A 20,667-nucleotide genomic window follows, 5' to 3' on the forward strand; every position below is an offset into this window, starting at 1 on the left:
AAGGCAGGGGACGTCACCTCGGGACACGCCGCCGCTTCTTCCAGACCTAAAGCCATCGCCCGGGTGCCACCGAGAGCGCCCCGCTGCAGGGCACCGCCAGCACCCCGGGGTGCCCCAGGTGCTGCGGGGGGCCGGGGGGGCGCAGGGCAGAGCCGGGCACGGGGCACGGGCACGGACACGGGCACGGACACGGACACGGACACGGACACGGACACGCTTTCGGGTTGTTTTGCCTTTGTAACGGCCGGGAAGGAACTGCTGCACCACCCGCCGCCTCCGCTCGCTCCTTTGTCCAAACCGCCCGTTTCTGGCCCCAAAACGGCCCGAGGTTCAGGCCCTGAAAGGGGGCTGGGGTGCGCTGCTGGCACTGCTGGGGCTGCCCCCAAAAGCACCGGCACATCGCGGAGGGACAAGGGCGCATCAGGGCACCCCGGGGTGTCGGGGCAGGGGGACCCCTGCCCGCAGGATGGGGGTGCTGAGCGCAGCCCCCCGGGAGGAAGCCGGAGGTGGGGGGGGGGGGCAAGGGCAAGGTGGGAGCTGGGGGGGGGGGCTCAGGATGCCCCGGACTGGGGGAGGGGGTGAGGAGAGCAGCCCCATGTCAGCATGGGGTGGGGGCGTCTCCGTACACCCCAGTGCACCCCCCACGCCCCCCGACACCCCCAGGGCACCCCCTTATCCCCCATAACACCCCCCCCCCCCCCCATATCCACCCCACTGCACCTCCACACCCCCCAGCCCCCCCCAACACCCCAGCGCCCCCACATCCCTCCCCGCACCCCCCAGTGCCCCCCCGTCCCTCCCCATAACCCCCAGTGCCCCCCATCCCTCCCCACCCCCCCAGCACACCCCCTGCCCCCCAATCTCCCCATGTACCCCCCCGTGCCCCCAGTGCCCCCCCATAGCCCCCCCAAATCCCCCAGGGCACCCCCATACCCCCATGCCCCCATTAAGCCTCAGGGACCCCCACATCCCCCAGTGCCCCCCCACCCCACCCTACACCCCCCAGCACCTCCCCATAGCCCCCCCCTAGTCCCCGTGCACCCCCATAACCCCCATATCCCCGTACCCCCCCCACCCCAGCGCCCCCCCCATATCCCCCGGGCACCGTCGCTCCAGGATGGGGGGCGTGGCCTGGTGCTGGGGGCGGGGCCTGGGTGGAGCGGGGGGGGCGGAGCCTGGGTGGAGCAGGGGCGGGGCCTGGAGCGGGGCGGGGTCTGAATGGGTCGGGGGCGTGGTTCGGTGCTGGGGGCGGGACCCGAGTGGATCAGGGGCGGGGCCTGGAGCGGGGCGGGGCGGAGCCTGACTCGGGGGGTGGTCTGGTGTAGGGGGCGTGGTCGGGGGGGGGGGCGTGGTCTAGCTCGGGGACGGGGTCTAGCTTGGGGGCGTGGTCTATGTCGGGGGCGGGGTTTAGCGAGGCGGGAGGGGCGCGGGAGGGGGCGTGGCTTGGCGGGAGGGGGCGGGAGGGGGCTGGGCTTGGCGGGAGGGGGCGGGGCTTGGCGGCCGTTTCCGCGCCGGGGCCTGCTGGGTCCTGGCTGCGGCCTGCGGGGGCTGAGCGGGCCCGGGGGGCCCCGTGGGGAACCGGGGGGAACCGGGGAGGCCCCGGGGAGTGCCCCGCGGCCCCTCGGGGCTCGTTGCGGCCGGGCTGAGGCGGCGCAGCCGGGCTGAGGAGGCCTCCTGGGCCCGAATGCCGCCCGCGGTGCCGCCAGGCTCGGAGCCCGCGTCCCGGCGAGGGGTCCCCGCGCCCCGTCCGGCCATGGAGAAGATGTCGCGGTCCGGCGCGGCGCTGGGCGGCGCGGCGCTGTCGGGGCGCACCATGTTCTGCCACCTGGACGCCCCCGCCAACGCCATCAGCGTGTGCCGCGACGCCGCCCAGGTGGTGGTGGCCGGGCGCAACATCTTCAAGATCTACGGCATCGAGGAGGAGCAGTTCGTGGAGAAGCTGAACCTGCGCGTGGGCCGCAAGCCCTCGCTCAACTTCAGCTGCGCCGACGTGGTGTGGCACCAGATGGACGAGAACCTGCTGGCCACGGCCGCCACCAACGGCGTGGTGGTCACCTGGAACCTGGGCAAGCCGTCGCGCAACAAGCAGGACCAGCTCTTCACCGAGCACAAGCGCACGGTCAACAAGGTCTGCTTCCACCCCACCGAGGTGTACATGCTCCTCAGCGGCTCGCAGGACGGCTACATGAAGTGCTTCGACCTGCGCAAGAAGGACTCCGTCAGCACCTTCTCCGGTACGAGCCCGCCCCCCCGCTGCCCCGGCCGGGGTCTTTGCCTTCGCCCCGCGCCCAGGAGGAGGGTGAGGCGTGGGACGTGGTGCTCGGAGCGGGCATGGAGGGAGCCGAGGGGCTTTCGCCGCTCAGGGTGGGCTCAGGAGGGCTCCTTGGGGCTGATTTGAAGCCGGCCGCGTCTGTCCCTGCTTGGGGACCTCTCCCAGCAGCATCGCCGGAGCTCCGTCCCATCGCTTCTCCCCTTCTCTCCCCGTTCAGGCCAGTCGGAGAGCGTGCGCGACGTCCAGTTCAGCATCCGCGACTACTTCACCTTCGCCGCCACCTTTGAGAACGGGAACGTGCAGCTGTGGGACATCCGCCGGCCCGACCGCTACGAGAGGATGTTCACGGCCCACAACGGCCCCGTCTTCTGCTGCGACTGGCACCCTGAGGACCGGTGGGTGCGGGGCCGGGCCCTGGCAGCTGCTTGGTCTCCACAGAGACCAGAGAGCCCCAAAAATGGGTTCCCAAGGGAAATCAGGGTCTCTGACACCCTGGCCTCTGTGCTGTTGCTCGAAGATGGGGGCAGTTAGTACTTTTTCTTGAAGATGGAGAGGGAGGTGTGGGTTTTGTTTGTGTTTTTGACGCGCCAGGGCTTCCTGAGCCACTGTTAATGCTCGGGTATGCCCAGTCTGGTGCCAGGGCCTTCACGTCTCGCTCTGGTGGTCAGCTCAGGGAAGGGCAGATACCAGCTCTCTTTCTTGCAGCTGGTCAGGCTTCCCTCCTGCCTTTCCCTGGGAGCAGTTCAGGTGTGTCTGTAAATAGTTGTGTCCACGGAGCTGTGCGCAGCCAGTGCTGTAGCACCTTCCTCGCGTCCCGCTGTGACTCCTCGCAGGCTGAGTGAGGCACTGAAGTCTGTTCAGACTGGCCTTTTCTCTCTCTGCTGTCCATGTCCAGTAAAAAATAGATGTGGGAGGAATGAGGATTCTGTCAGGTGAGCGTGGTTCCGAAGATGCAGGACCTCAAATTGGGAGGGGAAGGAGAGGTGCTGCCTCACCTGGCTATTAGCATGTGGGAGGGTGCGATTGCAGCCTGGCTGCCTCCCCGTGGCATGGCCACGGCTCGCCCATGGCCGGGCACACGGCTGCATCCATGTCGTGAGCTCCACCCGCCCCGCGGGCCGGTGTCTCAGCATCTTTCCCCGTCCTTCTCGCAGGGGCTGGCTGGCCACAGGCGGCCGGGATAAGATGGTGAAGGTGTGGGACATGAACACCACGCGGGCGAAGGAGATCTACTGCGTGCAGACCATCGCCTCCGTGGCCCGAGTGAAGTGGCGCCCGGAGTGCAAGCACCACATCGCCACCTGCTCCATGATGGTGGACCACAACATCTACGTCTGGGACGTGCGGCGCCCCTTCATCCCCTCCGCCATGTTCGAGGAGCACAAGGACGTCACCACGGGCATCGTGTGGCGCCACCTCCACGACCCCTACTTCCTCCTGTCCGGCTCCAAGGACAGCACCCTCTACCAGCACATCTTCAAGGACGCCAGCCAGCCCATCGACCGGGCCAACCCCGAGGGGCTGTGCTACAGCCTCTACGGAGACCTGGCCTTCGCGGCCAAGGAGAGCCTCATCTCCTCCGACTCCAACCGCAAGCCCTACATCGGGGACCGCCGCCACCCCATCTTTTTCAAGCGCAAGCTGGACCCCACGGAGCAGTTTGAGTACATCTCCTCCTCGAGCGCCCTCAGCGTCTTTGAAACGGACGTGGAGAGCGGCAGCATGGACTGGTTCGTGCACACAGCCAAGCAGTACGCGCTGGCCGGCCGGCCGCTGGCCGAGCTCTGTGACCACAATGCCAAGGTGGCCAAGGGCTTGGACCGCAACCAGGTGAGCGCGGGGCAGGGGCTCCCGGCACAGACGTGAGGCTGGGGGATGCTGTCAGGAGGAGGAGGCCTGGCTGGCAGCGGTGCTCTGGCTCCGATATCCCGTCCCTCTGTCCCTTCCCCTCTGCCCTATGGCTGTCCTGGAAGGTTTCCCTTCACCCACAACGCTGTTGCCTACAGCAAGCACAGATTTCCTTGCGTGCTCAGACGCTCGGCATCCCCCAGAGCCTGCCCAGCTCGGTAGATTGGCAGGTGATTTGGTAGATTTGCAGCCAGGGGCGGCTTGGGACAGGCGAGGTCTGACTGTGGCTGTCCCACGCAGGTGGCTCAGACGTGGACGATGCTCCGGATCATCTACTCCAGCCTCGGCACCGTGTCGTCCGCTAACCTCAATCACAGCATGGGGAAAGGCAGCGCCGCCCTCCCGCTCATGAACAGGTAAGGGACGCCAGAGCAGCTCTGTGAGCGTCAGAGCCCCGGCCTCAGCCTGCCCTGGTTTGCAGGTTGGCGTCGTCTGAGTGCAGTCGTTTTCTGTGTGGGTGTGAGCAGCGAGCGGGCAGCCTGGCCTCGAGCCACGCAGGCTTCTGTGCTGCTCCTTCCCCTCTCTGAAGCGGTGTTTGAAGCTGGCTGTGGTGGGCGTGAGGCTGGTGTGGTGTCTGCAGTCACTTAACTGTGGCCGTGGCCGTGGGTTGGGGACGCAGAGCCCCTGTCTGGCTGCTGGAGCCGCCACGGGGCTGGTGCGGAGAGGTCTCCTCCTGCCTCCGAGAGGGAGAGGACAGCTCCGCTCTGCCAGTGGCTCACTGGCGTTGAGAACCCCGCTGTGGGCTGACGAGGCAGGAAAACTTGTTTTTCCTCTTCCGAATGACACATGAAAGTGAGGAGCGAGAGCTCCAAATTAGCTCTCAGACCTTGCAGGGCTGGGTTCCCGGGATGAGTGGCAAAGACTCAAATAACATCAAACAAAGCCCTGCCATCGACCGAGCTCCGCAGCCAGCCAGGTCACTGCCTGTCACCAGCTCAAAACCACGAGCACAAGCCGGAGATCGCGGCTCTGCGTCAGCTCCATTCAGTTCCTCTTCTGTCTCGGAGGAGGAGCCTGCGAGCAGCGACGCATAACAAAGAGCCAAGCATCTTGCAGAGAAGCAGCTCCTATTTACCCTCTTCTAAGCTGAACGTAAACAGCAAGAAATGGAGTCAAGAGGCTGTGCTCAGCTCTGAAACCGCTCAGGGAAACCTCTGCAGGTGTCTTTGGTGGGTGCACAGAGATGCCAGGCTGAGAGAAAGGGCTGTGCTCACAAATGCAGCGTATTATTATTTATTTATTTTTTAAGTTACAAAGTGGGGACAGCTGACTCTTTTGCTGTCAGGAGAATTATGTCTCTGGTTTCACCATTCACATCGTAACTGGAGACCTGCATCCAGCCTGCTTGCTGGCTAGAACAGAAGCTCTACACTTTTGCGACTTTTAAATTGAGCGAGCGGCTTATTTTCCAGCTTCAACCTGAAGGACATTCCCTCTGGGTTGGGCAGCGAGTCGAGACTGGATCGCAGCAAAGGAGAAAGCCGCACGGAAAATATCCTCCTGGATTCCTCCTCCACTCTGATCAACAACGAAGGTAGCGTCGGGGGGGGGGGACGCAGTCCTGCGGCTGTCCTCAGCTGATCCCTGATGGCACAGTCCCGGACATAGGTGGCTCTGGTACGTGCTAAGTGGGTACATCTATCCTGTAAACGAGGGTATGCTCATTCCAGGGGGCAGCAGACAGGCGATTTACCCCTGTGACCCCCCGAGGGGGCTGTGCTGACTTCCCTCTCCCTGGGCACACAGACAACGAGGAGACGGAGGGCAGCGATGTCCCTGCGGACTACCTGCTGGGAGACGTGGAAGCGGATGAGGATGACCTGTACATGATGGACCACGAGAACCCGCACGGTGAGCGTGTTGCTGGTGCTGAGAGCTGCTGCTGGTCCCAGCCACGTGGCCGGATCTTCTCCCGGCCTTCCGCGCTCATGCCTGACCGCACGGGTGTCTCTCCTTGCAGCTGAGGAGCAGGAATACAGCCTTCCCCAGGAGGCCTTCCCTCTGCGCCACGAAATTGTGGACAACCCGTCAGCCTTGGACCACCTGCAGGACAAGGCTGATTCCCCTCACGTCAGCGGCAACGAGGCCGAGACGGTGTCACTGACGCCCGTGGAGTCCTTCTCCCTCATCTCCATCTCCCACTCGCTCTACGAGAACCGCCTGCCCTCCGACTTCTTCAGCCCCATCGTGCGGGACACGCTGCTCTTCTACGCCGAGCAGGGGGATGTGCAGACGGCCGTGTCCGTGCTCATCGTGCTGGGAGATCGCATCCGCAAGGAGATCGATGAGCAGACCCAGGTACAGGGGGGAAGCTCACAGCCAAACCCACGGCCTCTTCCTCGCTGCTTTTCCCCCCCTGGGCGTCCTGTCCTGGCGGGCTGGGCAAGGATCGGCCCCGCTTTCAGGGCTGGCCCAGCACCGTGCGGGCTGGGGGAAGAGCAGCTCCCCCTCTGCAGGGCTCTGCCCCTGGGAGCTGGGGCTGAGCTGTGCGGGCCGTCCCCAGGAGCACTGGTACACCTCCTACATCGACCTGCTGCAGCGCTTCCAGCTCTGGAACATCTCCAACGAGGTGATCAAGCTGAGCACGTGTCGCGCCATCAACTGCCTCAACCAGGCCTCCACCACCCTCCACATCAACTGCAGCAACTGCAAGCGGCCCATGAGCAACAGGGGCTGGATCTGCGACAGGTGAGGGCAGGAGCTGGGGGACAGCCCCGCGTCCCTTGCTGGCACAGCCTGGGGGCTGCCGGGGCAGCAGTACCCAGCAGGATGGGGCTGGGCCCCCCACCCCGTTCCCTCTCCGTGTCCCCTCGGGGCCTTTCCCAGCCCTCGCTCACCCCTTATCTCCGCCGCAGGTGCCGGCAGTGTGCCAGCATGTGCGCCGTGTGCCACCACGTCGTGAAGGGGCTCTTCGTCTGGTGCCAGGGCTGCAGCCACGGCGGCCACCTGCAGCACATCATGAAGTGGCTGGAGACCAGCTCGCACTGCCCCGCGGGCTGCGGCCACCTCTGCGAGTACACCTGAGCCCCGCCGCCGGCACCGGCCCCTTGCCACGGGTTTTGGGGGGGGGGGGGGGGGGGGCAGGAATTGGTGCCGCGGTGGGGGGGGGCGACTCCCTGCGTATGTGTATTTATTTTGGGGATCCTGTGTACAGAGCCTGGGGGCGGGGGGCTCCCCGTCCTCCTGCGCGTGCCGTTTTGTACCGAATTAAAACCGAACCAGCCTCGGGGCTCCTGGCGTTGCTTGGCGGCCGGGTGGGGGCCTCGGGGCCGCGCTTGGGGACCCCGGGGTTTCGCTCAGCCCCCTCGGGGTGGCCCCGCTGCGGCACGGGGGTCCCTACGGGGGGGGGGGGGATGGTCCGCGTGGGGCCCGGCTTGTGGGCCCCACCTGTCCGGCTCTGGGTATCGCCCCTTTAAGCGCGCCCCCCTCCCCCCCCGCCGGGAGCCGTGGCGGCGCGGTGCGTGCCGGGAGCTGTAGTCCGCGGGCGGCCCATGGCGGCGGCGCGGCGGCTGCTCGGCCTCCTGGCCCCGCTGGCCTGGGCCCGGCCCGCGGGCGGCGCCGCCCCGCCGGGAGGCGGCTGGTGAGGAGCGGGGCCGGGAGGGGCGGGGCGGGCAGCGAGCGGGGCCGGTACCGAGCGGGGCCTCCCGTTGCAGGCAGGCGGGCGCGGTGCCGGAGGAGCCGCGGTGCACGGTGGAGCGGGCGGACGCGTCCCTCACCTCCGGCCTCTTCCTGCAGCGGTACCGGGCGGGGGGGGGCGGGGGGGGACTCCGGGGGGGGGGGGGGCGAGGGGGGGGGGGGCGAGGGGGTGCCCCGGGATGGGGATTCCGGGGGGGGGGGGTGGGCCTCGGGGGGGAGGATCCGGGGGGGTCCCGGGGGGGGGTCGCCGGATGGGGGGGGGGGGGGGGGTCTCGGAGTGGGGGGGGGACCCCGGGAGGGTCTCGGGGGGGGGGTCCCGGGATGGGTGTCCCGCGGGGGGGGGGGGGAGGGGTCCCGGGAGGGGAGTCTCGGGGGGGGGGGGGGGGGGAGGACCCTGGGGGAGGGGAACCGCGGGGAGGGTCTCGGGTGGGGGGAGCCCGGGGAGAGGGTCCCGGGGGGTCTCGGGGGGGGGGGTGTCTCGGGGTGTGGAGGGGGGACCCCGGGGGGGGGGGGGGGGGGGGCGGGGGGGGTCCCGGTGCCATCCCCGTGTTTCCCCCGGGGACCCCCACCCCCCACCCCCCCCCAGGTTCGCCTTCTCGCGGCCCGTCATCCTGCGCGGGGTCACGGACAACTCGGTGAGTGCCGGGCACCGGGGGGGGCACCGGGGTGGTGGGGGGGTGGCAGCGGGGTGGCAGCAGCGCCGTGCCCGTCCCGCAGGCGTTCCGGGCTCTGTGCACCCGCGAGAAGCTGCTGGCCGCCTTCGGGCAGCGCCTGGTGCGCCTCAGCACGGCCAACACCTACTCCTACCGCAAAGGTGAGGCGCTGAGGGGGCTGCGGGCTCTGCGGGACGCTCTCCCCACCCCCCCCACCCCCCCCGCCTCACCCCGGTGGTCCCGGGCAGGGCGTGCGGGGGCTCCTGGCTGAGCTCTCGCCCTGCCCGCAGTGGACGTCCCCTTCCAGGAGTACGTGGAGCAGCTCCTGAAGCCGCAGGACCCGACCGCGCTGGGCAGCGGTGGGTAGCGCGTTTTCCCCACCCGCCCACAACCCACGGCCGGGCCCTGCGCAGCCCCCCTCAGCGCCCGTCCCCCCCCGCAGACACCCTCTACTTCTTCGGGGACAACAACTTCACCGAGTGGGGCCCCCTCTTCCAGCAGTACGTGCCTCCGCCGTTCCGCATCCCCGGCACCAGCGGCGCCTACAGCTTCGGGATCGCAGGTGGGGACCGCACGGGGCCGCGGGCTCGGCGGAGGGGGGGGCGGGGGGCACGCAGGCAGCCCCGGGGCCGCCCAGCACCCGCTCCCTCCCCAGGCTCGGGTTCGGGCGTCCCCTTCCACTGGCACGGCCCCGGTTACTCCGAGGTGATCTTCGGCAGGAAGGTGAGTGGGGCGGGGGGGGGGGTCTGGAAGCCACCCAGGGGCTTCGGCGAGGGGGAAGCTGAGCCTCTGCGGTGTCTTCCAGCGCTGGTTTCTCTACCCGCCGGATAAAACTCCCCACTTCCACCCCAACGAGACGACGCTGGCCTGGCTCCGGCACACCTACCCCACGCTGCCGCCGGCCGAGCGGCCGCTGGAGTGCACAATCCGCCCCGGGGAGGTGAGGGGCTGCGGGGAGGGCGCAGGCAGCGCTCGGCTCCTGCCCCGGCCCGAGGGCGGGAGGGAAAAGCGCTGGTGGCAGCCCCAGGGAGCACCCCCCCCCCCAGCTGCGCTCTGCCCGCAGGTCCTGTACTTCCCCGCCCGCTGGTGGCACGCCACGCTCAACCTGGACACCAGCGTCTTCATCTCCACCTTCCTGGGGTAGCGCCGGGCACGCTGCCCCCGCCGGGCCTGGCGACACCCCCCCCCCCGGTGTCCGTGCCCCATCCCGACACAGCGAGCGGCCCGGGGGGCACCGGACACCCCCCCCCCCCAAAACACTGGTGTCGGGACCAAGCACCCGCAGCTGCGGTTTTTAACTGGGCTGCCCCCCCCCCCCCCCCCCCCCCCCCCCCCCCCCCCCCCCCCCCACCTTGAGTTAAAATTTACGCCCTGCCGCTGGGCTTGCACCAGCCCTGCCAGGCAGGGACGGGAGCTGGGGCAAACCCCGGCCCACGCGGGCAGGGTGGGGCTCGGGTGGGAGCTGCCCTGCGCTGGAACAGGACCAGCCCCTGCTGCCTGCACAGCACACGCAGGGGTAGGAGGAGAACCGGCAACCTCGGCTCCAGCAATGCCACCGAACCTGCCACGAGGGGACAGGGACAAAATGCACCCCCCCCCCCCCACACCCGCCAGCCACAGGGAGAGGCCAGGGAAGCAGCCCCGGCCTTCCCCAGCCCCTCGCAGAGAGCGTCAGGAACCACGCGAGCTCTTTTCACATTTATTGCTGCTGAAGGGTTTTGTTGGCGTTGGCGTTGTCTTGTTTTTGTTTTTATTGACATTGGCAAATGCCCAGAGCGCCGGGAAGCCAGGCAGGCTGCGGGCCAACCACGCAGCCACGCTGCCGCCGACCAAAACGCTGTACTCAGTCAGATGGGGGGGGGGTTGGTGGTTTTTTTGTTTTTTTTCCCAAAGGGATTTCATTAAAAGGAAGATGAACTTGAACCCAGGTGCTTGTTCGGGGGGGGAAACCACGGTCCCGGGGCCAGCAGGAGGGGGCACCGCCAGCCCCTTCCAGCCCAGGGGCAGTTGTTCCCCGGAAAAAGCCCAGAGGCAAGGCAGTATCGGCAGAGCACGCGTCCGGCTCCCACCCCAGCACGTGGCTATTTACAGGCAAGAGGGAGCCACCACCCTGGCCCGACGGGAGCTGGACGAGGAGGAGGGGAGCTATGTACACGGGGAGGAGGGGACCCGGCCAGAGCCGCGCGGGGAGCACCGGGCACCCACCCCAGCGCGCTCCGCACCCGGCTCCTGCCGCGGGGGAGCAACTTTGGAGATTGTCAGCACGGGGCGGGGGGGGGGCGGGGGGGGGGTCCCTTCCCTCCTCTGCGGGCGATGAAGGTGTTGTCGGCCCTCCCAGGCAGCCACAAGCCACCCTCCTCCGTGCCACCAGCCAGGGCTCCTCCGAGCACCGCGCTCCCCGCGGGCGGGAGCCTTCGCGCCTGCCCAGCCGCGGTTCCACGGGACGGGGGAAGGCGACGTGCCCTCGCCCAGCGCTGCCAAAGGGTCCCTGGGCACCCAGAGCGGAGGGGGGACAGACAGGGAGGGAGTAAGGCATGGCGCCAGCCCGGCCAGGGCAGCGTGGTGCTGCGGCCAGGGTGGCGGGGAGAACCCAAGGGGGCCGGCGTGGCCCCTCGGCCGTCAGTAATCTTCCACCCAGCCGTTCTCCGAGATGAAGGCGTCGATCACCTCCTTCATGGCGAGGTTGGGGATCAGCTGGTCCTGGGTCAGGGGACTCCGCGTCACGGGATCGAAATGACCCACGCGCTGCAAGGGAGGAGGTGGCCGGGAACCGGTTACGCCGCATACCCGGCCCCGGGCCGGCGGCACGGCTGCTTGGGCTAGCGCAGCACCCGTGTGGCGACCCAGCCCAGAGCTTCCTGCTGCTGCCAGGGCAAGGAGGGCGCAGGGCAGGAGCGTCCCCAGCCCACCCGTACCTGGAGATGTTCCTCTATGTCCTTCCTGTCATACGTGATCCCGCTGGGCGTGATGCAGGGCTCCCTCATCAGCTCGAAGCTGATCTTCCCGCACAGGTAGTCGGGGATGTCCCGCTTCTGGCTCGAGAGACGCAGAGCCGGGTTAGGAGGGGCCGGGCAAACGCAGCCTCAGAATTAAAAAGTGCTGAGAGGTGGCGGTGAGCGAGGGTGCAAGCAGCTGCATGCCGCAGCAGCGGCTCGGACGGGGCTTGCCCCTGGCACGCCGTCCCTGCTGCTGGCCAAGGGCTGGCTTGGGAGGAGGGGAGCGCAGGAGACTTAAGCCGCAGCTTTACCTTGGCAGCAGGGACTGAAGTGGGTTAGAGCAAGCAGTTCTGGCTGGGGAGAGCGGGGAGCACGTGCCGGGCCACACTCACCTTCCTCTTCTCATCCACCTGAGAGAAGAGCTCGTCCATGTCTGCCAGGTACTTGTCCTGAAAGAGGAAGGTGCGCAGTGAGGGGGGAGCACAGCCCGCTCCCCCTCTCCCCTCCCATGTCAGAGGCTCCAGGCAGGAGCGAGCCCCGGTATCTCCCACCCACGGGTGCTGCAGACCCAGCTTGCCCCGCGCAGGGACGGACCCCACTGCCAGCGGGGGCGTGGATTTGGCCACAGGTCCTGGGGCAGCCCCTTGGGTTCCCAGCCCCCGTTTCCCAACCCTCACGGTTGAACCGCGTGGCAGAAGTGATCCAGCTTAAAAATAACCCTCCTTTGCGGGGCTATTTTTATCTCCGGATTAGTCCCCTGCTCCGGGACACCACGCAGACCCGCACGTGGCCGCAGCAGGCGGGAGCCGCTCGCATCGCGCGGCCATCGAGGAACCACGGGCACCGCATCCGTCAGGACACAGCGGTGACACCACTGCCAGGCTGCCCCAGCTGCAACAGCAGGGCGGCAGAGCAGGGGCCGCTGCCACAGGGGGACACGCAAGGGGGGCAAAACAGAAAACAGCAGCTTGCGTCGAGCCAAGGACGGGGGGGGAGCAGCACCCGGGGGAACCCCGGCTCCCTCCTGCCTGCTGTGTGCCCGCACGGCCACTCACGTGCTTGGCCTCAATGCCGGCCAGCTGAACGCGGCTCCGGCTCTCGTCCACGTTTTCTTCTTGCTGAGTCTTGCGGCACTCGGCCAACTCCCTAGGACAGAGGCAGGAGAAGTCAGGGCAGGGATCAGAAGCGGTGACGGGATGCCAACGCTGACCCAGCCCCGGGGCTCTGCTTGCCCACGGAGGCAGGGGTGCTGTGCTCGGAGCCACAACAGCTTCACGGCACCGAAAGATCTTTACAGCGGCTTGCTTCTCCTCCCACCGCCTGCCACACGCGCGCACACATCACCCACGGGTCACATCCACGCCTCTGGGCTCAGCCGTGTGGGAAGCCGAGGGGAAAGAGGACCCCGGCTGTCGTTACCTCTCCTTCTCCGCCATGATCAGCTTGGTCAGGTAGGAGTGCAGCTCGTTCTCTTGGTTGATCCGCTTCTCCTCGATGCTGTTCCAGCGCTTCTTCTTGGCGATGCGCAGCGCGCTGGGAATGTCGTCCCCGAAGTTCAGCCGCTGCTCCTTGGCGAGGTTGTAGGCTGGGGGTGGGGGGGGGGAAGATGACACGGGGCACGTCTCAAAGCCCGGCCGTGCGGCTGCGGCACCCCCCGCACCCGCCGCCAGCCGCCGCTCACCTCTCTGCAGGTTGGCGATGGCCTCGTCGTAGCTCTCCATCTCCATCTGGCACTGCCCCAGGAAGAAGTGCGCCTTCACCGACTGCCCGTCCAGCTCCAGCGCCCGCTTGCAGTCCGCCAGCGCCTTGTCGTGCTGCTGCATCTTCAGGTAGCACAGGGCCCGGTTGGTGTAGTACACGGCCACCAAGGGGTTCCGGTTCTGCGGGGCAGACGGGTGTCAGCGCCGGGCAGGGTGACGGCGCTGAGCCCGGGCACCCGGGGACGGGGGGGTGGGGGGGCAGCGGGACGGGGGGTGGCACGGAGCGGGGACCGCGGGGCGCTGCCGCCACCCAGCCCCAAGCCTCCCTACGGGGGGGGGGGGGCACCGATTTGGGGGGCACCCCGGGGAGTGGGGGGGGGGGGGGGGGAGGGCGGGGGGGGGCCGTGCCCACGGGGCTGGAGTCGGCCCGGCGGTGCCCGAGGGGGGTGGCTCGGGGGGGAGGGGGGAGGGGGGGGGGGGGTCCCGGGGCGGACTCACGATGGCGCGGCCGTAGGCGGCGGCGGCCTCGGGGTACTTGCGGCCGCCGAAGAGCCGGTTGCCCTGCTCCTTGTGCTCCTGCGCGCTGTGGCTCTTCTCGGGGCTGCCGCCGCCGCCGCCGCCGCCCCCCGCTGCTCCCGGCCCCGCCGCCGCCGCCGTCGCCGCGCCGCCGGGCCCCGCCGCGCCGCCCTCCCGCTCCTCCTTCCCCTTCATGGCCCGGCCCGGCCCCGGCCCCGCCGCCCGCCGGGGGCCGCCGGCTCCGCTCCTGCTGCGGCCGCGCACTGCGACAGCGCCGCCCCGCCCCGCCCCGCGTCACTTCCGGGGGGAGGGGGGGTGGGCGGGGCCCGGGGCGGGTGGGCGGGGTCTGGGTTGGAGGGGGGCGTGGCTTGGTGGTTGCGGGCGGGGCTAATCGGGCGGGCGGGAACTTGGCGGTGGGCGGGGCGCGGTGGGCGGGGCTACTTTTGGCGCGCCCCTGCGCGCAGCGAGCGCCGCTCCGCTCCCCCCCCCCCCCCGCGCGCGTCCCCGTTTCGTGCTCGTCATCCCCCCCCCCCCCCCCAAAAACACCCGCCCCCAATTAGCGCAGCACGGCATCATTAAGCTCCCCCCTCACACACACTAATTACCGCCCCCCCCCCCCCCCGCCCCGCAGAGGCCGGGCGCCGGCCGTGTGCAAAATATTTATTTGTACTCCAAAAACGGGGGGGGGGGGGGGGCGCGGGGGCGCCCCGAGCCCCCCCCCCCCACACACACACACACACCGCGCTGGGGGCCGGGGGGGGTCACCGCGGGGCCGTGCTGCTGCCTGCTCCCCCCCCCTCCGGTGCTTCTTTGGGTAGAAAAATAAAATCGCTCCCGGCGTGAAAGTGCAATTCCCTTCGGGGGGGGGGCACGAGTCGGGCCCCTGGGCCCGGAGGAGCCTGGAAAGGGGCTGCGGGGGGCACGCGGGGCCCCCCCCTTGGGGGTCGCACGGGGCTCTCCCCCCCCCCCGGGGGGCGGCTTCCTTCAGCCGGGGGGGGGGGGGCAGAGGGGGGGGCTGCCGGGGTACACGCGGGGGGGCGGCGCGGTCGCTAGCACCGAGGGGGCAGGGGGGGGGCAGGCCTGTCCCCATGTCACGCGCGGGGCCCCCCCTCCGCCGGGCTCCGGCCATCGGTACGGCAATGGGGTGCTACGGGGGGGGCCGGGGTGGGTGTTAGGGCGGGGGGGGGATCTGTGCCCCCAGCAGGTCGTAGGCGAAGATGTTCCAGAAGACGGCGAAGAGCAGGAAGGTGCCGTAGGAGAGCAGCACGACCCACCAGCCGCACTGGTCCTGCAGGCTCTCCTCGTAGCTGCGCAGGATGGTCAGCCCCATGCTGATGCCCACGATGGCCCCCGCCAGGTGGGCCATGAAGCTGGGCTGGGGGCCCGAGGCCGGCAGCGGCGGCGAGAAGCGGAGCCAGACGGCGCGACCCACCTCCGAGCTCACTGCAAGGCAGCGCCGCGGGTGGCACCGGCTCCCGGCCCCGTCCCAGTCCCCGTCCCCATACTCACTGCACACCAGCGCCAGCACCATCCGCAGCAGCTTGTAGGGGCAGCGCATCCCGGCCCAGTTCTGCGGACGGACAGGCGGACACTGAGCCCCCCGCGGCAGGGCCGTGCCCTGTCCCCATGGAGCGCCCCAGTCCCTGCTCCCCACCCACACCCGCCCCACGATGCCACCCCGAGGTGCTCCCCCTGCAGAGCCACCCCATGACAGCAGAGCCCCACGACACCCAAACCGTGCTCGCCCCGCAGTGCCGCCCCCATGACCTGGCATGGTGCCCGCCCCCGACTCTCACACCCTGATGCCCACCCCACGATTCCCACCCCACGATTCCCACCCCACGATGCAACCCCCCAGCTTCATACCATGATGCCCAACCCATGGTGCCCACCCCATGATGCCCGCCCTACACAACCCATGGTGCCCACCCTACAATCTCACATCACGGCACCATCCCATGGCTCCCACCCCATGGTGCCCACCCCATGGTGCAGCCCCACAACCTCGCACCATGGTGCCCACCCCACAGTCTCACATCGCAGTGCCACCCCACATAGTCTTGCACCGCAATGCCCACCCCAACAACGCCCAACCCCTCAAGCTCGCCCCACGGTGCCCACCCCAACAACGCCTCACCCCAACAATGCCCACCCCAACGACACCCAACCCATGTTCTCACCCCCCGGCGCCCACCCCCATCGCCCCCCGCGCTGACCATGACGACGTTGGCGAGGTGAGCCGAGCAGAGCGCGTAGACCCCCCCCGAGCCACCAACCAGGGGTGCCCGCATGTCCGTGATGGAGACGGTGAGGGAGCCTGCGGCACGGTGCCTTGTCAGCGGGGGCTCCGCGCTGCCCCCCAGCCCCACCCCGCGGGGCCACCCTGCTGGCTGCGGGGACAGCGGGGACAGGGACCGGCGCGGGCGCTCGCCCACCTGCGAGGACGCCAGCCAGGTAGAGGAAGCTGATGCGCAGGATGCCGTGCACCATCTCCAGTGGCACCCCGATCATCAGCTGCAGGAGGGCGTTGAACCCCAGCTGCTCCAGCCTGCGCGGGGGACACCAGGAGACACGAGGGGACGCGTTGGCTCAGGCCAGCGTCCCTGGGCACCCCGGGTTGGCGGAGCCGTGCCGACGGCAGGGACTCACCCCACGTGCATGAACATGTAGGTGAGGAAGCGCCAGGCGCGGGCGCGGTGCCCGGGGTGGTAGACCAGGGGGCTCTTCATGTACTCGGGGTGGTAGGTCTGCAGCACCCACTTGTTCAGCCGGGCGCCGTAGCACAGGAACACGATGATCTGCGGGGAACCACGGGGCTGTCACCTCCCCCCCCCCCCCCCAAGTCCCTCCAGCCAGGTGTGGGGCACGGGGACATCATGGCTGCTGTCACCCTTCCCATCTGCCCCAGGTCGGAGCCTCCTGTAGGCACGGGGACACCACAACCAGCGCCATCTGTCCCCTCCAGCCCCAGTCTGAGCCCCCCCAAGGACACCAGGACGCGGCCAGGCTCAGCCCCCTCGCCGAGCCCCCACCTGGGTGAGGGTGACGGCTGCCATGAAGACGGGCGGGGGACACGTGCGGTGCTGGTAGAAGTACCAGCGCCGGTCCATCTCGCAGGGCAGGATCTCGTAGGCCACGTAGCGGACGAAGCGCTTGTAGAAGCCCAGGCCGGTCTCGTCGAGCAGCCCGTCCCGGGGCAGGGCTCGCTGCCCGTTGGCGATGGCTCGCTTGAAGCTGCTCGAGCGCTTGCTGCTGATCTGCGGAGAGAGCCCGTGGCCGCCGCCGGGAGCTGCGGGGCGCCCGGTCCCGGCTCGCACCGGGAGGCCCCCAGCGCCCACCCCAGCCCACCGGGAGGGACCGGCCCCGGCAGCACGCGGGGTGGCACCCACCCACGTTCCCGTCCCCGTCCCCGCCTTGCCCCAGCACTGACCAGGTCTACCAGCTCCTGATAGCAGACCTGCCCCTCGTCGTTGCCCTGTGCCAGGGCCACCAGCATGTCCAGCTTGGCGGGGTCCAGGGGCAGCTCATGGCTGTGCACGAGGCTGGCAAACGTCTCCACGCCGATGAAGCCGGTGTTCTCAGGGTCAAGCTGCTGGATACGGCATGGGCATGGCCAGGGGGCGTCTCCGGAGTAGCTGGAAGCCCCGAGTCGGTGCCCCCACAGCACCACCTGCCCCACGGCACCGCCTGCCCCACACCGTGCCGCTCCAGGAGCCGCGGCAGCCCCGCCGCTCGCCGCGCAGCCACCACTCTCCCACTCAGTCGCTCCCCGCCGCCAGCAGCCTGCCAGCCAGGAAGCCACGAAGCCAAACACACGCGCGGCGCTGGCACCATCCTCCTCCTCCTCCTCCTCCACCTGCACCTCCGAGCTCCACAGCACCTGTGCCGGGGCACCTGCACCCTCCTCAGGGCTCCCCAAACCGCTGGGCACCCTGTGACCATCGGGTACCCCGTGACCATCGGGCGCTCCGTGCCACCGTCCCACTGCTGGAGGTGAGGAGTTCAGGAAGGCGCAAGGAGGACGGGGATGAGGAAGGTGCCACTCTCTGATGGCTGGAGCACAGCTGGGGACCCGCTCTGGAGCCACCAGCAGAATTACCCGGCCATTCCCCCATGTCATTTTTGCTCCTTTCTTCTCCGGGGAGCAAACTCGTGGGCAACGTCCCCACGGGACGGGCAGGGCACCGAGCGCACAGGCATGGCTGGCACCCCCCATGTGTGCTTTCACCAGGGAAAAGCCAAAAATCCCTTCCCAAGGAGGGGTTCGGCTGCCCAGAGCCCCCTCCACATCCCGGGGCTGATCCTGCCCAAGGTGGGTGCTGGTGGCTGCAGGATGGCGCCAGGCTCTGGGGGGAGATTTAGCAGGGGGAGAGGGGCAAAAACCACAGCGCAGGGTGAATTTAATGATGGGGAGCTGAAGCGCACGCAGGGCCTCCCCGCCAGCCTCAGTGGGAGATGGGGGCATAGGTGCGGTTTGGAGCGGGGTGTGGGGCGTGGGATGCAGGGTACAGGATGCGGGATGTGGGCTGTGCTCTCAGCCTTGCAGCAGCCGCCAGCCCATGGGGCCGGGGAGCACCCCGGTGTCACTTGCCCCCCACCCCACGTGCCATGCCAGGAGCTGGCGCACGCTGCCCCACGCACCGACACACACCAAGCTCCAGGGAGCCGCTGTCTGCTTCGGGGGGGGACATCTCCCCACGCCCCCAGCCCTACAGCCCGGAGGGGGGACAGCTCCTGGCCCCTCAGCCCCGTGGGGCTCCCCCAGGACCCGCTCCCTCCCGGAGGCACCCAGCAGCGGGGTGACAGCACCGCAGCACCCCGCGGGGAGGCCGGGGGGACTCGCCCAAGGTCACGGAGGCAGCAGGGGGGGCGAGGGGCCGGGGCGGGGGGGCACCGCCAACCCTGACCCCAAATAAATTCCCTCCCCAGCCCCACAGTGGAGTCGCTGGCTCTGGGGGAGGGGGGGTCAGGCCCCACAGCCGAGGCCACCGAGGAAGGTGCTGGGGGTGCAGCGCCGTGGGGGGACGGTGCCGGGGCTCACGGAGCGTGCATGTGCCGGGGCCTGATCCTGCCGGCGGTGCGGGGCCGCCGCTGCGCAGCGCTGGTGCTCCCCCGGGCTGCTCCCGCAATCAGGTCACGGGGCTCGATGCAGCCCCCCGCGGCCGTGAGCCCGAGCCCGCAGCGAGGCGGCCGAGCCGCCGGGATGGGGGGGGCCCCGTCGTGCAGCCCCGCCGGGGCTCAGCACCCCACGGCCTTGGCGGCGCACCCCGCGCGCACCTCGGCAGGATCCGGCCCGGGGCGCGCGGAGCAGGGAGGAGGCCACAAGTGCGCCGAGTTGCCCGGGCTCAGCGATGCAACGGGGGCACCGCGGGCGACGGAGGGGGCGCGGGGGGGGGGTTCACCGTGGGGGGGGGGGCACCGGGCACAACGCCCCCACACCCCCCACACCCCCGGCAGCGCTGCCCGTTGCAAGGTGCCCCCCCCCCCCCCCTTTCCAGCGCGGAGCCCGGTGCCCGCCCGCCCCCCCGGTAGCGCTGCCCGGTGCTCGGCGCCCCCCCCCCTCCCCCGCAGCCCCCCCCCTCAGCATCCCCCCCACCCCCGCCGCGGCTCTCACCTGCTCCTGGATGAGCTGCAGCAGGGAGCTCCTGTCCATGCACCCGGCGGGGTGCGGGCTCCGCCGCTCCCCCGCGCCCGGGGCCGGCGAACCGGGCAGGGGAGCGGCGCGGGCGGCGGGGAGGGCGGCGGGGGGGCCGGCGGCGGCGGGGGGGGCGGCTCTGCCCTCCAGCCCCGCGTTGCGGCGGGCCCGGCTCCGAGCTGAGAGCGGCGGCGCCGGGAGCCGCCGATGGCAGCGGGGCGGCGGCGGCGGCGGCGGCGGCGGGGGCGGGAGCGGAGCCGAACGGAGCCGCCCCCGCCGCAGCGCACGGCGCAGCGCCCCCCCCTCTGCGCCCCCCCCCTCTCCCCGCCGCCGCCCGGGGAACCGGGGAAGCGGGGAACCGGGGCCCGCCCCGCTCCGCCCCGCCCCGCCGGCAGCCCCGGCCCCGCGTCCCGTGGCACGGCGTGGGGAGAGGGGCGGCGGCGTGCCGGGATGGGAACGGGCATCCCGGGGGGAACGGGCATCCCAGTATGGGAACGGGCATCCCAATATGGGAACGGGCATCCCGGGGGGAACGGGCATCCCAGTATGGGAACGGGCATCCCAATATGGGAACGGGCATCCCGGGGGGAACGGGCATCCCAGTATGGGAACGGGCATCCCAATATGGGAACGGGCATCCCGGGGGAAACGGGCATCCTGGGATGGGAACGGGCATCCCAATATCGGAACGGGCATCCCGGGGGGAACGGGCATCCCGGGACGGGAATGGGCATCCCAGTATGGGAACGGGCATCCCAATATGGGAACGGGCATCCCGGGATGGGAATGGGCATCCCGGGGGGAACGGGCATCCCGGGGGGAACGGGCATCCCAGTATGGGAACGGGCATCCCAATATGGGAAAGGGCATCCCGGGGGAAACGGGCATCCCGGGATGGGAACGGGCATCCCAGTATGGGAACGGGCATCCCGGGGGGAACGGGCATCCCGGTATGGGAACGGGCATCCCAATATGGGAACGGGCATCCCAGGGGAAACGGGCATCCCGGGATGGGAACGGGCATCCCAGTATGGGAACGGGCATCCCGGGGGGAACGGGCATCCCGGTATGGGAACGGGCATCCCAATATGGGAACGGGCATCCCGGGGGGAACGGGCATCCCGGGATGGGAACGGGCATCCCAATATGGGAACGGGCATCCCAGGGGAAACGGGCATCCCGGGATGGGAACGGGCATCCCGGGATGGGAACGGGCATCCCGGGGGGAACGGGCATCCCAGCACGGGAACAGGCATCCCGGGACGGGAATGGGCATCTCAGTATGGGAATGGGCATCCCAGTACATGCATCCTGTTACAGGAATCTACATGCCACTATGGGTACATGCATCCCAGTATGGGAACCTGCATCCCAGTATGGGTATGCACATCCTAGTACGGGCACGTGCAGC

At 69.8% G+C, this 20,667-nt stretch overlaps 4 protein-coding genes across 6 annotated transcripts; 2 read left to right on the top strand and 2 right to left on the bottom strand.

The window, feature by feature from the left end:
* Nucleotides 1-1,591: 1,591 nt before the first annotated feature.
* Nucleotides 1,592-7,917, top strand: WDR24 (WD repeat domain 24). 2 transcript variants are annotated; one of them, XR_005824540.1, is made up of 10 exons: nt 1,592-2,234; nt 2,490-2,667; nt 3,427-4,102; nt 4,421-4,536; nt 5,593-5,714; nt 5,927-6,031; nt 6,141-6,478; nt 6,684-6,868; nt 7,036-7,300; nt 7,834-7,917. XR_005824540.1 is itself a non-coding variant. In XM_040574465.1 (9 exons), exons 1-9 carry the CDS (start codon nt 1,685-1,687, stop codon nt 7,202-7,204), a joined length of 2,439 nt encoding a protein of 812 aa, XP_040430399.1. In that variant the 5' UTR covers nt 1,592-1,684; the 3' UTR covers nt 7,205-7,409. The 2 variants fall into 2 exon arrangements, 1 of the variants encoding a protein (XP_040430399.1); XM_040574465.1 differs by lacking the exon at nt 7,834-7,917 and having other exon boundaries at nt 7,036-7,409.
* On the top strand, nt 7,657-10,392 carry JMJD8 (jumonji domain containing 8). Its single transcript, XM_040574500.1, has 10 exons — nt 7,657-7,760; nt 7,834-7,917; nt 8,403-8,451; nt 8,534-8,630; nt 8,760-8,828; nt 8,912-9,031; nt 9,125-9,192; nt 9,275-9,409; nt 9,533-9,775; nt 9,814-10,392. The coding sequence occupies exons 1-9, from the start codon at nt 7,672-7,674 to the stop codon at nt 9,611-9,613; spliced, it is 792 nt and encodes a 263-aa protein (XP_040430434.1). The 5' UTR covers nt 7,657-7,671; the 3' UTR covers nt 9,614-9,775; nt 9,814-10,392.
* On the bottom strand, nt 10,202-13,847 carry STUB1 (STIP1 homology and U-box containing protein 1). Its single transcript, XM_040574489.1, has 7 exons — nt 13,604-13,847; nt 13,087-13,285; nt 12,825-12,990; nt 12,461-12,551; nt 11,798-11,854; nt 11,385-11,501; nt 10,202-11,214 (listed from the first exon to the last, which is right to left on the bottom strand). The coding sequence occupies exons 1-7, from the start codon at nt 13,814-13,816 to the stop codon at nt 11,089-11,091; spliced, it is 969 nt and encodes a 322-aa protein (XP_040430423.1). The 5' UTR covers nt 13,817-13,847; the 3' UTR covers nt 10,202-11,088.
* A 945-nt stretch (nt 13,848-14,792) lies between these two features.
* RHBDL1 (rhomboid like 1) lies at nt 14,793-19,345 on the bottom strand. Of its 2 annotated transcripts, none has more exons than XM_040574484.1 (8): nt 19,236-19,345; nt 17,079-17,213; nt 16,654-16,878; nt 16,271-16,419; nt 16,057-16,169; nt 15,838-15,938; nt 15,131-15,191; nt 14,793-15,064 (listed from the first exon to the last, which is right to left on the bottom strand). In XM_040574484.1, the coding sequence occupies exons 1-8, from the start codon at nt 19,272-19,274 to the stop codon at nt 14,793-14,795; spliced, it is 1,095 nt and encodes a 364-aa protein (XP_040430418.1). In that variant the 5' UTR covers nt 19,275-19,345. The 2 variants fall into 2 exon arrangements, with proteins under 2 accessions (XP_040430418.1, XP_040430417.1); XM_040574483.1 differs by having other exon boundaries at nt 17,052-17,213.
* Between the last annotated feature and the right edge of the window lie 1,322 nt (nt 19,346-20,667).

This window comes from Cygnus olor, chromosome 15, assembly GCF_009769625.2.
Source record: "Cygnus olor isolate bCygOlo1 chromosome 15, bCygOlo1.pri.v2, whole genome shotgun sequence".
In the NCBI taxonomy this organism is placed as follows: Eukaryota; Metazoa; Chordata; class Aves; order Anseriformes; family Anatidae; genus Cygnus; species Cygnus olor.